General features: G+C 34.9%; 1 protein-coding gene across 1 annotated transcript in view; it reads right to left on the minus strand.

The window, feature by feature from the left end:
- Positions 1-335: 335 nt before the first annotated feature.
- The window catches only part of LOC128983405 (60S ribosomal protein L24), a 30,514-nt gene continuing 17,088 nt past the window's right edge, over positions 336-13,761 (minus strand). The window contains exons 3-6 of the mRNA XM_054402689.1: positions 13,444-13,529; positions 3,575-3,736; positions 2,461-2,521; positions 336-440 (exon numbers count right to left, since the gene is read on the minus strand). Of these exons, the coding sequence (XP_054258664.1) occupies positions 366-440; positions 2,461-2,521; positions 3,575-3,736; positions 13,444-13,529 (384 nt within the window). The 3' untranslated portion in view covers positions 336-365. The remainder of the gene's footprint in view (positions 441-2,460; positions 2,522-3,574; positions 3,737-13,443; positions 13,530-13,761) is intronic.

Here is a 13,761-nt window from a genome sequence, read left to right on the forward strand (position 1 = left end):
GACCTACAGTTTATAGTGGAATCCAAACCCTATTTTTGCCTTGTAATTAACAAATTGGTCTAATTATCAGGATAGTACTGCAGGTAGTCGTAGTACTCACTAGTGCGAACGTTAATCCAGACAAGGGAGTCCACAGTGCATGATCCACAATTCGTGAACTCCTAGTAGCTGGATTATAGGACGACGCCACCGTCCCAGTCAAATCATTCTAATGTACCAATACTTGATTGCAAAATTGGTTTCCAACACAGCAGCACTCAGCCCTTTTATGTTGAATAATACCAAGGACAAATCAATTTAATAATAAACTAAACCAGGTCACAATAAGGAGTAAACTTGTTTAAAACAATTTATTGTCAAAACAATTAACGCTTCCCTCCAACACGAGGAGCTGCCTTGGGCTGAACCTTTGTGGCTTTCTGCTTTGGCGCTGTTTTTCCCTGTAACAAAATTCACCATTTGAAAATATTCCATTGTTTGAATCAAACAAACAGTTCCAAGAGCTAAATGGGAAAAATAAACTTGGGCAAAATGTCTCGTATGTATAAATATATACTTTAGAAATACACTAGTTAGTTGTTTATTAAATGGCAACAACGCTAGTCAGAATTTTGTGTAATAAAGCATAATGACTCCACGATCGCGGAAGCTTTCAATATATACTGTACTTAAGGTTAGATATATCATACAAAACAATATTTTGGCAAACACATTCTATCAATTGAACACATTCTATCAATTGTTCATCGTCCTTCTTGATGATTAGTACAAACAGTACTTAACAAATAACACAATTATTTGTATGAAAAAAAACACTACTTCTTAAAATGTCAAAAATATACATCAAACGATTGTCAGGTGTCCGAACAATCCTATTTCGATGGAAAGAAATCTGAAATTGAGTGACGGACCCCGGCACAGCCACTGAAGGACCTGCCCCGGATGAGCGTAAATAGTAGGGGTGGGGGAGTACTCAACTTTCGAGCGATTACTCGACTTTTTCTAAATACTCAACCTCGAGTCGAGTAGTAACTACTACTAGAAAATTCAAGTCACAGTTTAGTAAGAAAAATATAAAAAAATTAAAACTAATTTGCCACTTAATCGTGCAACTTCACGATTTTCTACGTGCCCATATTTAATAAATGATATTTGTTTTTGTGTTGATGTCTTATTTAATCCCCATTCCTAAAAGAAAATCTACCATCTAACTTAATATATGGGCTTAGTAAAGTAAATGTTCAACAAACAACTATCCATGTCGTCATTCGGCAGAGCTAGCAAGAGGACCACTACTACTTTCCTACAACAGTCAACAATATGTCTCGATAACGATATGGTAAGTTAAACAAAATAAAGCATTCAGGTTACAGTAGTCGATAGTCAACAGGGGGTCTCGTGATTAGTAAATCATAGGCAGAAGATTCTTGGAGATATTATAAAGTACAGTATTAGATTAAGTTTAAATTGCCATCAAAATATTGTATACCAAAATATATTATTACAACAAATAAAAATAAATTATTATTGCATTGTATTTTTTCACTTTAATCGGTTATTAGTGTTGTTTTAAAAGCCGTTACTGCAAGGAACATCGATGCATTGGAATTCGGAATGACGCAATCTCACTGGGTCTTGGCAGAAAGATCAGTTACACTTCAGCGCAGTGTTGCCAGATGGACACTAAATGTAATGAGTGAAGAGGATAGCCTAGTAACCATATTCTTCAAACATGTCCACAGGGCCGTATTTAGAATTTATGAGGCCCCCGGCGGCCCTTACCAGAGAGAGCCCCTCTATATTCTGATTCTTTGAAGGTAAGAACTTAGGGTTTAGAAATACGCGTGGTATTGCTTTAACTTGATGAATTGACCTTTTGTTTCCAACAATCTGATTAACATAAAGGCCTAGGAGACTAGCTAATAAATAAGTCTATTAATTTCTTGTGTGAGCGCTGAGACGTCGTCTTAGTCTCCTCTAATCATGGCGGAACATAAACGACTCATGCGGCGGCGGAGAAATAGTGAACATCTTGCGCGATCGCTTAGACATCTTTGTCTTCTCCAATCACGGTGAAATCATGAACGAGTCATGTGGCCGCGGAGAAATAGACATCATCTTTGTCTCCTGCTGTCTTGAAAACGTGAACGTCGTCTTACGCAATAGCGGCAAAATCATGAATATCTCCCGCGGCTGTGTAGACATCATCATCGTTTCCCACGGTCCCGAAATCGTGATCGTCATCTTACGTGATAGCGGCAAAATCATAAACATCTCCCGCGGCTGTGTTGACATCATCATCATCGTCTCGTCTCCGAATTGGATCTAGTAATAGTAAATAGTGCAACAGGAAATTCATTAAAGAATAAATTTCCAGAACTGATGTGTGCGAATCAACCTTTACACTTTCATTTGCAAATGATTTCATCTATCCAGCTAAAATCTAACAAGATAATGTACCTTAGGTGCTGGAGGAGGCTTCTTGGCCGCTTTAGTGGCTTTCTTAGCTTCCTTAGCAGCTCTGAAACCAAATTTTGGTATCATGTTATGATCAATTAGTTATGATACATTAAGAGATAAGTATTTGTATTTAATACATAAAACCACTACTATTCCATAGCAGGTTCCCACACCTATGCGACATTTAGTCTTGTTATGGCTCAAAACAAATCTTATTTGGGATACAATTTACAACAGATTGGCCTATATGGTAGATGGCTTATATGGAGAGCCTATGTGGTTTTATACAGCAACAATGAAAGAATTATCAAAGCAATCTTAGTAAACAAAACACACAGTAAACAAGAAAATTGAGTTTCTTAAGAAACCAGTGATAATGGCCAAGTACAGTAATCTAAATAAAACTATACTTGAATTTATTATTTAAGGATTTTGGTCCTTTACCGTTATTTCACTGCCACTAATTTTTGTATTGCAATTCCGTTTATTCACTAACAGAAATTTCTCATAATCAGCAAGTTTGGTTGAATAGACAAAGTTACCTAGTTTAGAATAGTTTCATTTTATAATTGATATATTCATAGACTAGCATAACTGATCGGAATTGCAATAATAAAAGTAGTGGTAGTGAATTAACGTAAAAAGAACCAGGATTTGTTTTTATTGATTATTATAAATTTATAACATTAGGGAATTACAGTAGACTCCCTCTTATCCGGACTACACTCGGCGGAAATGACATCTCTTTAACCGGACAATTTTTATCAGCACATCGGTTTAACCGGACTAGATCGGCAAGAAGTGGGCGGTACTGAAACTATTTTTGTCGTGGGAAAGATTTGAGACCAGTGATCACATGTCTAAATACAATTTTCTCCTAAATTTATGTCAAATACTGAATACAGTATGTATTTAAACGGTCTGTTTTAATGAGTTTTGGGGACGTCGGTTTAACCGGAACTTTATCCGGACTGGCTTTAGTCCCGAGGAGTCCAGATAAGAGGGAGTCTACTGTAATCGTTTCAACTAAAGAAAATATTCTCTTGAACTTAAGTTTGTGTTGTCTTGAAAGAAAAACAAAAACATTAACACAAAACGGCTCTCTATGAAATACCTGATGGCCTGTTCTCTCTGAGCTTTCCTCACTTCTGGCTTCATGTTTCTCTTGGCCATGATGTCTGTGAGGGAAGCACCAACGATGGCTCGCTGGAACTTCTGTGTCCTCCTCGAGCGCTTCTTGGTCTGCTCCTCCTCCTGACCCTTCTTGTGCTTGCGTCTAATCAGAAGTTGAATTAATTGAGGGTAAGGGCATGTTATAAAAATCTGCAGAGTTTTTATCTGCTAGTAACACAAATAAAGTTGTGATCCTCACTTTAAGTTAACTTTTGTAGAATGAGTTGATTGGACATCAGTATTAGTATTAAGAATCACTCATTAAAAGCCAAAACCAATTCAAGTGTGTTAAAAAATCAACATTTTGTATGTTGATTTTTCTATTTAAATAAAAAAAATTCACAGTAATACTGTCCACAGAGCAATTTAAGTTAGCTTCTTTGCCTCACCACGGAATTAATTAATGACTGTTTAAAATTTAAAAGTTGTTTAGTTATGTCATCTTTCCATTCTTTGATCTCATTTTTAGCATGGCAAGATGTAGACCCGGGACCGATTTACTTTTTCGTTTTGAGGTCCCCAGAGGCTGAAAACACCCTCTGTTCAAATTCAAATATGTATATTATAATGTATTTAAATGTGTCTGTTAGTGCTATAACTAGAGCAAAAATGATCCGATTTTGATTAAATTTGGTACAAACGTGTTTATTCAAATGAGTTCGCGAACCAGCATGATCGGACTATGGAAATGGGCGTTTATGGGGTAAAAATTGGTTTTCCCATTTTAGACCCTAAAAACACAAAATTTCAAAAAAATTTTCAAAACTATTGTAGATTTTAAAAAAAGAATTAGTTTTGTATGTTGAAGCGTTGCATGCATAACAATCACAGATATAATTTTAAAAAATTTGAATTTTAAAATGTCCATGTTTATTCTTATCTCTGACTAGCAAACCCTTCTTCACGAAAATTTCAATTAAAAAGTTAAATGTTCTAACCCTAGCAGTGACCAACGAGCGTCCTAGAATGGCCACCAGCGTAATACGCTAGTATGGGCTGAATTTTTTTTAACGGTGAAAAAACCACTTATAATCAACTCTGATATGAACAATATTTATACCATTTGAAAGATCACATTCTGAACTTTTATTTTATTATATACTAAACAAACCCTCCAGCAAGTATATAACAATGTTACGACAATTATAAATCAAATGAATTTTTGGCGCGGCACGACTTTTGCAGCTGACACTTGGGAACTGTCAAAACAGGACTTGTTTGGCATTACCCTGCTCGGGTAATTTTCGTCTTGGGATGTTGTGGGTGGTCCCACTGGATAGCAAAAGACAAAAACTGAGTCATGGCCTTGCCATATAAGTTATTTGCATCAAGAGACAAACACTCGGGAAAAAACGGTCTTGTACATGGATACAGACAGCTTTGGGTTAGTAAAAAAATCGGGGTTGTACAGTGATACAGACAGCTTTGTGTTAGGAAAAAATCGGATCCATCAAAACCGGATCTAGCCCAAGATCCGGAATTTTTTGGATCCCATCGGGTGCCGGTTCTAGCTGGGATCCGGCGGATCCGGTAGTCCGATATCCAGATGCGACCATGACTAAAATTACATGGCGAGACAATGTTGTTAACGTATAAGCCAAGTGGGATTAGGCCTATAGATAAATATATGCCGATGCTTGATTGAAAATCTGTACGTGCATACCTTCAATTTGAGATCCCAATAATGAAAATCGGTCAGTAGAAGATCCAAACAAACTCGGCAAAGAAAAAGCAAATTTAACTCCCATAAGAAATACATGGGGAGCAAATTTTGTTTACGCATATGCCAATTGGAATTATAGATAAATATATGCCAATGCTTGATGGCAGATCTGTACGTGCATACCTTCAATTTCAGACCTCAATCATGAAAATCGGTCGGATAGAAGAGCCAAACAAACTCAGCAAAGAAAAAGCAAATTTAACTCCCATCAGAAATACATGGGGAGCAAATTTTGATTACGTATATTCCGATTGGGATTATAGATAAATATATGCCGATGCTTGATGGAAAATCTGTGCGTGTATACCTTCATTTAAGACCTCAATCATGAAAATCGGTCGGGTAAAGAGCCAAACGAACTCGGCAAAGAAACGCCAAATTTAACTCCCATAAGAAATACATGAGGAGCAAATTTCATTTACGTATAAGCCAAGTGGGATCATTGATAAATATATGCCGATGCTTGATGGCAAATCTGTGTGTGCATACCTTCAATTTGAGACCTCAATCATGAAAATCGGTAGGGTAGAAGAGCCAAACGAACTCGGCAAAGAAAAGCCAAATTTAACTCCCATAACAAATACATGGGGAGCAAATTTCGTTTACGTATAAGCCGAGTGGGATTAAAGATAAATATATGCCGATGCTTGATGGCAAATCTGTGCATGCATACCTTCAATTTGAGACCTTAATCATGAAAATCCGTCAGGTAGAAGAGCCAAATGAACTCGGAAAAGAAAAGCCAAATTTAACTCTCATAACTCTCATCAGCAAGGCTATTTTTTCTTTTGGAGAGTTGAATAGTCTTTGAGGTCAAAAACTAATTCAGCATATGTATTTTTCGTTTACAATTTATAAAAAAAAAAAAATTAAGTTTGTGAAAATTTGTTTTTATTTTCTTATGTTAGAAATGTATTTAATAAATATTAGGCCTACTTGCAGCTGAACTGTTGACACTATTCAATGTATTTTGTACAAGAGATGAATAAAGTAGTTTTGAATTGAATTGAATAAGAAATACATGGGGAGCTAATTTTTTTTACGTATAAGCCGAGTGGGATTATAGATAAATATATGCCGATGCTTGATGGCAAATCTGTGCGTGCATACCTTCAATTTGAGACCTCAATCATGAAAATCGGTGTGGTAGAAGAGACAAACGAACTCGGAAAAGAAAATCCAAATCTTTTTAATATATAAGATACTAGTTATACTTGTTAGAAGTGTTTTTTTCCTTTCCAGAACTGAAAACTAACAGCTAGAGTTATCTAATGTATTGGTGTAAAAGGGTAAATAGATACCTCCATATTATTTTTTACGCATTTAGGACAAAAAACTATATAGGTATATTCATTGTTTTAGCCAATTTCTTATAAGTTAGATTTTTCTATGTTTTGACGGAATGTTTGCAGGGTAACTTATTTATTTTTCAACCTACGGTGTTGATATTTCGCACTCTTATGCTTGGATGTATAATGCACAAACTGTAGTAAGTAAAATAAAGTAAAACGTAAAAAAAATTTATTTATCACACTTTTTAAATTCTTATTTTTTGTAAGCAAAATTGTTAAAACATCTTTTGATTTTTCCCATTAAAGTTTGTAACTACAGTAACAAAATTAAAAATATAAACAACTAGCTGTACCCGCGGGCTTTGCCCCGTTTAACTTCATAAGTATTCGCATGGCTCGGTCACGTCCTGGTTGAAGTTCGTTCGCTACGCTCACTCACCTTTTGGTTGGCTGTGGTCATAAATAAAAAAAAATAATAGTGCTGCACCCTGTTGGTAATCCTTGTAACTTTTATGCTATTGAACATCATAGAACAGAACCAACTTGTTTAATTGAAACAGCTGTTAAGATTCATTAATTCCTTTTAAATATGAAAAATCATAAGGTTAACATAGGGAACTACAGAGCCACTGGGGCGGAGCCCGAAAGGATTTTTGAGATAAGAATATGCTTTAATGTTAATCGGGAATGTGAGCTATCATCATGCCAAATTTCAGCCCAATCCGTCCAGTAGTTTATGCGTGATTGAGCAACACACACACAAACACACACACAAACTCACAAACTTTCAGATTTATAATATTAGTAAGATCATCAAAATAAAATCATGTGGGGGAGGGGGAATTCGTCAAATTTTGTACCAGCTTTAGTCCCAATAAACTTTTAATCATATAAAGTTTAGAAACATTTGTATAAGAATACAAGGAAATTTGACTTATTTTGATTTTTGAGTTAATGGCCCCATAAAGCTCTACAAAACAGTTTATGAAGAAATTGCAAAGCTTGATGTTTTGGGGATCAAAAAATTATTAAACTAATTTTTACCTAACAACACCCCCCCCCCCCCCATTACAACACCGATCCCATAGTCCAGTCATGCTGGATTGCCAACTCGTTCAAATAAACGTCGTGTCACGTAATCAAAATATCATCATTTTAGCCAAAGTGGACATAACCATCCTGGATGTCAACCAAAACCAGCCAAAGTTCATCGACCCTCCCACCCAGAATGCTACTGTCTATGTAACAGAGGTGTGTATTCAATTTGTAGTTATACCTGCTTCTTTTTAGCGAATTTCCCTATAGGGAAGTAGCTGTAACCGTAGGTGGCACAGTAAGACCTAGGCCCGGGACCGATTTACTTTTTCATTTTGATGTCCCCAGAGGCAAAAACAGGGTGTCCACAGAAAATTTGTCATTGATTTCCAAGACTTTCCATGACTATCCATGACCATTTACTGTTGATTTCCATGACTCACGAACTTTACTCGAAAATTATAATGTAACATACACAAAATACTGCCTAGACACATTATTTCACAGAAAACACTGAAATATGTATTAACAGATAACAATGGAGTAATACATTTTGTAAAAATATGGTATTCAAAATATGGAAGGAAAAAAGAAAACCCAGTCTACTCCGTCCCCATAGCTGGCCAAGTTCACTCTCCACTTTATTTTTTCCTTACTGTATACTTTTTATTATTAATTGTTTATTGAGTTTACAGCTTTCCAAAAATTAGCTTAAAAAGATATAACTTAAGACAACTCAAAACATTATAACAATATTTCTATTGCAATTTGAGTTGTAATAATCAAGTTGTAACATTTTAATATACTGTACACTACTGTTGCAACAATATCCTACAAATATCAAATTAAATTATACGATAAAGTAGGTACAGATTGTATTGTACTATTACAAATTCAAAACTCTCATCAACTAATACAAACACTGTAGGCCTAATAAATTGTTGTGAAGTGTTGTGAATTTATGAAAAATTCTGAAGCTACAATAGTCGGCGTTACAGCCGACTAGAGTATTAAGTCCCGTCAAATCCATCCATCATTGGGGATTTCCATGACTTTCCATGACTTTTTGCCTATTTCCATGACTTTCAATGACCAGAATTTTTTTTCCATGACTTTCCCTGACTATCCCTGACTTTCCAGAATGTGGACACCCTGCAAAAAACACCATTCGTTCAAATTTGAATTTATGTATATATATAATATGTCCGTGAACGCGAACTTGAGTAATTATTGTCCGATTTTGATGAAATTTAGTTTCAAGGTGTAAAGGGGGATAAACTTGAATGAGGTCGCGAACCAGCTTGATCGGACCATGGGAACGGGGCTTTACGGGACCTTTTTAAAGAGCTTAAAAAAACAAATAATTTAGTATATAAAAGTATTTTTGTTTGATTATTAGTAACGGAGAAAATTTAAAAAATTGTAAATTTAAAATTCCCATGTTATTCTTATGGAGAATATTGTCAAATGTTGTAGTTTGCTTGTTTATGGATATATTTTGATCAAACTTGGCAAATTTATTTATTTTGTACTAAGCTATCAATATTTTACTCAAAAACACACTTTATTAGTTTCCTTGTAGCAGCAAACCTAGGTAATCGTTAAACCTAATGTTATTAAAATATATTTAACTGAAAATCAATTCGGACAAATGGAATTTTCCCATTTAGCCATTTTCCCTCAAACATTTTGTCTGTTCTTGAAAGCTTTCGCAAGAGATTTGCCCTTTTTCTATATTTTGTGTAAAATGTTGTCTATAATGTTTTTTAAAGTTGTTTAAATTGTTTAACTTGTTTTGTCAAATGTTTAAATTGAAGTTGTCGATAAAATTTTGTGCTTAAAAGTTAGTTTTTGTTGTGTCGCAGACAAGAAAATTTCATGTTGGCATTCAGGAAACACGTGTTCGACTTTGGTAAAATTGTTGATTTAAATTTATTGTGTTGCTCTGAGTCATTAATTATTTGTGTTTACAAATTTCCTAAACTAAAGTTAAGTGAAAGAGTTTTTTTTTTTTTTTTTTTTTTTTTTTTAACAAAATCCACAGGCTAGGCCTAGGTTGGAAATTGTATTAGAGTTAGTAACAGAAAACTGAATGAAAATATGTATTGTTTTGTTAAGCCAAGAAAAGAAATATAGATTATTTGTTTAACCATGACTAACAGATATTTAAATTTTTACTTGAAATTTTATTGTAAACAAGCTCTGCCTGAAAACTCTCGAACGACTAAGTCAATATTCTTTGAAAGGTTTAGGTTTGATAAACATTCTGAAATACTGGTTATCTTCAACTTTTAAGTAGGCCTGTGTATTTTAAGGGCTCCTGTACCGGACCGACAGCAGCGGACACATCATGCCTCCTGACCTAGTTCGTAGCAAGATGAGGGAGTCGCCCCCGGACTAAACTAGGCCTAACCTCAACCAACTAGCAGCGGAAGGACTTCACCAGGAAACATTCTACGAGAACTTTGGCCTTCATCATCTCTACAAACCAGGTGCTATCTACTCCATGTTATTATTACTCCATCCAACGTTTTCTATCAGCCTACCTTCAAGAACAGTTATTTTACATCAAGTTTTTTTCCCAAATTAAAGTTTTACTGTTTCAGCCTTTTAACCCTCCAAGTGTCCATAGTTTAGGCCTTAATGTCCACCTATTTTTGGCGCATTTGCAAGGTTTTATTAAAACGGATCTGAGAAGCTTAAAACAATGTTAATTCTAATGTTCTATATACCATTTTGTTTGGAAAATCATGGGCTTCAATATTATATATAAAACATAAGGAACATTTTTTCAAAAAAAAAATTTTTTAGGTAAAAAAAATATAATTTCGAAAATTTTCAAAAAAAAAATAAGTTCACGCCTAATGAAATTGTATAAATTATAGGCCTATAAATATTTGAAAATAGCCACTTTGTTCTAAATTTTATGAGGATTACAAATATATAATAATATAAGGAAGTATATTTGCAAATAAATAAGTTATGGGCAAAAAACTGATTTCAGTACATAGCGTTTAGCTAAGAATGCATAGCCTAACCATAGCTAGGAATCTGGCTGATAATTTACATCAATATCACTACCTACTTCTTCAGGATCATCAACCAGCACTTCAAAACCACTTAAATCTTCTTATAATGCACCACGTATATCACTACTTTTGATTTTTAACACTAAAACAATGATAAACGTAATAAAACACATCAGTCATCGGTCCGGGGGAACCTAGCTGTTTACAAATACACGCACGTCAGCTGTCTGCTACAATATTTTCAGAACTAAAATGAATAGCGCTTAGAGACAGACATCTGGAGACAGCTTAGAATGTAACGGAAAGAACGATACCTAACTCGATCCAGTTCAATCCGATTCAGTCAGTTATAGAGCCTTCGCCGTAAACGATGTCTGCTTGTCGAAAAATCGGCAAGTAACACTATACAAAGTGTGGTGCTTGCCGAATTTTCGTCAAGTAACACTGGGAGGGTTAAATTCTGTAGCCTTGAACTTGAACTTAGTGTTTCCCTAACTAGGCCTATTTCTTATTTCTGGACTATACTACAGACTATAAATCCCCTTGTGTTTTACTGATTCAAATTAAATGATTTTATTTCTCTATCGCTGCGAGTTGAGTTGTGGAACTGGAACTAACTACAGTAGACCCCTCTTAACCGACCCTAATGGGACCGGACCTAGGTCGGATAACTCAAAAGGTCGGATAAAACGGGCAATCCCTAAAATCATAACATAATGAAGTGCTTTAGTCATTTGGAATTATAATCATTATTTTGATGTCATACTTGCATTATTTATAAAATAAACTACTCTTATCTCCTTTTTTCATATTGATAGAAAAGTCAGAAATAAACACAAAACACGGTTAAGTCAAATATAGGCCTACTTTCAGTGGAATATATTATAATACTAGGCATGAGTCAATAAAATTCCTATTTTAATAACCTTAGTACTGAAAAGTATTAATTGATGCTTTCCAAATACATCGCAATACAGTACAGAACCTTTTGTCGACATTAAAGATACAAGCGACCATTTTGTTACAAGACAGGACGTTTATTTGTAGCCTCTCACTGGAGGCTCGAGGTACAAAGACTATCTTGACCTTGTAGTTGTTAACCCCCCTTCCCTGCCTTCTCTACAAGTTGCGTTGTTTGTTGACTCCGGCGATGAGATAATCAGTTCTCAAAATCCTAACCGCACTTTATGATGTTATAAATTTGCCGCACAGATAACAAATCAGATCAGATGTGCTCGAGCTACGAACGATGATGACAAACTGACAAAAGGCTATGCTATATTTTTTGTGATCAACACAAAATAACTTATTCTTAGTCATATCCTGTGGAGATAAGCGTATGGTTCAGTTCTCATCGCCCAGCGTGGGAGCGGAAATGCCGAGATTCCTAGAAAGCGGCGGTTAAGCCGAGCTGCTCTCAAAGCAAGGTCGGTTAAAACAAACTGTATTAATTTACGATCGAAGGCGGATAATCCGATTTTTGGTTAATAAGAGGTCGGTTAAGAGGGGGTCTACAGTAAAAGTTTAAAGGACACAGTATATTATGGATCTACGAGTGTTTCAATGTTACAAGAATTCATGTATTTTGTAGGGTATCACATTTCCTTGTTTATTTAAATATATTGTGTATGTACCATGTTATGTTAGTAAAAGCCTAAATATTTCTGTTTTAACGGGGAAACTTTTGGCCCAATTGTTCTAAATTTCATTTCGGTTAACGCCAGTACTAAATTCTTCCCCACAACTTTTTGCCTTTTAAAGGTTACCTTTGTTATTGATAATTTGATAAAATACTATTTTAATTGATTTCATTGTAGGCCATTTCAATTAAATGTTTGTTTCATGTCATATTTTCAATTTCTTGCCTTTTAAGATTAATTTTCTTATCGTAAAACTTTCATTCCAAGTAGGCCTAGCCTAACTTAATTTCAGTAATTTCTTTTAAGTTGCCAACTTGGTCCTTAACCTCGAACTTTTGTTTTGGTAAAGTTTATATAGATATATTGGTAAATGTATTAGGCCTAATAGTGGTATCGACTTGTATTTCCAAGCCTTGTACCAAATTGTATATATTTTGCTGTTGTTTTTAAGGGCGCATATTTGTTAATTATTAATTTGAGTTGGTAATAAAAGGATGTTAATCATATTTCAGTTGTATTTTTTGAACACCTGCAAATCTCTCATGAACAGATTTTTTTTTGTAAAAGTTCCACGTATCCATTTTGGGGTCTGGGCACTCAGTCATGTTTCACAATCAAGACAGTGGTGAGAGTGTGTGTGAGTTGGATCCAGGGTTGCCACCTTAGGTTAGGGAAAATCGGGACATGGTCCCCCTCCCCCGGATTAACATAGTGATAGATAAGGGCTTAAAGAACCAAAATAGGGACGGGTGCACACCCTGGTTGAGTCCCTCACACGTAGGGCTGAGCTTCAGCCGCATTCATTGAGTGATCAAGCTGTAGGCATCCTCTTTAAGGTAGCTGTAAATTGTCTTGATTCTACAGCCAATCTGATATTACACAGCATAATAAGGCCAGCAATGAAAAAAATGGAACTGCATCAATAATCAAATCTTTTTAGGCTTTAACTAGCAACCATAAGTTTATTAAACTACACTCTATTTCATGTTTAAAGGGCATTATGCCCTCATTATAGAGCTATTTTTTTTTAATTACATGCACAAATTTAATTAAGTTAAGATATCATGATTTTGCGACTGAGATATTATTACCTGTAAAGAACTGTCCATGTCACTTTACGGGGATTCCTCTTCATCAGGTGTGATGATTCACATTTAGCATTGAGGAATGTGAAAGTCTGAAAAATTAGTAACTTAGAACAAAGTAAATTTGTAATCTTTCATACGGTATTCAAATTTTTTAGGAAAAATTTTTTGTCAAGAAGGCTAAATAAAAAGAGGAAAATTCAACTTATTCCATCAGAGGAACAGAAAATTCAAAACAATCACCAAAAACATAATGGTTTCAATTGAAAGCAAAATATGAAGTCTAAAAATCAAAGTCAAGGCAGAAAAGGTATGATAATTCAT

The sequence above is a fragment of the Macrosteles quadrilineatus genome, unplaced genomic scaffold (genome assembly GCF_028750875.1).
Source record: "Macrosteles quadrilineatus isolate MER2022 unplaced genomic scaffold, UCM_ALF_1.0 Scaffold_1__1_contigs__length_201487025, whole genome shotgun sequence".
NCBI lineage: Eukaryota > Metazoa > Arthropoda > Insecta > Hemiptera > Cicadellidae > Macrosteles > Macrosteles quadrilineatus.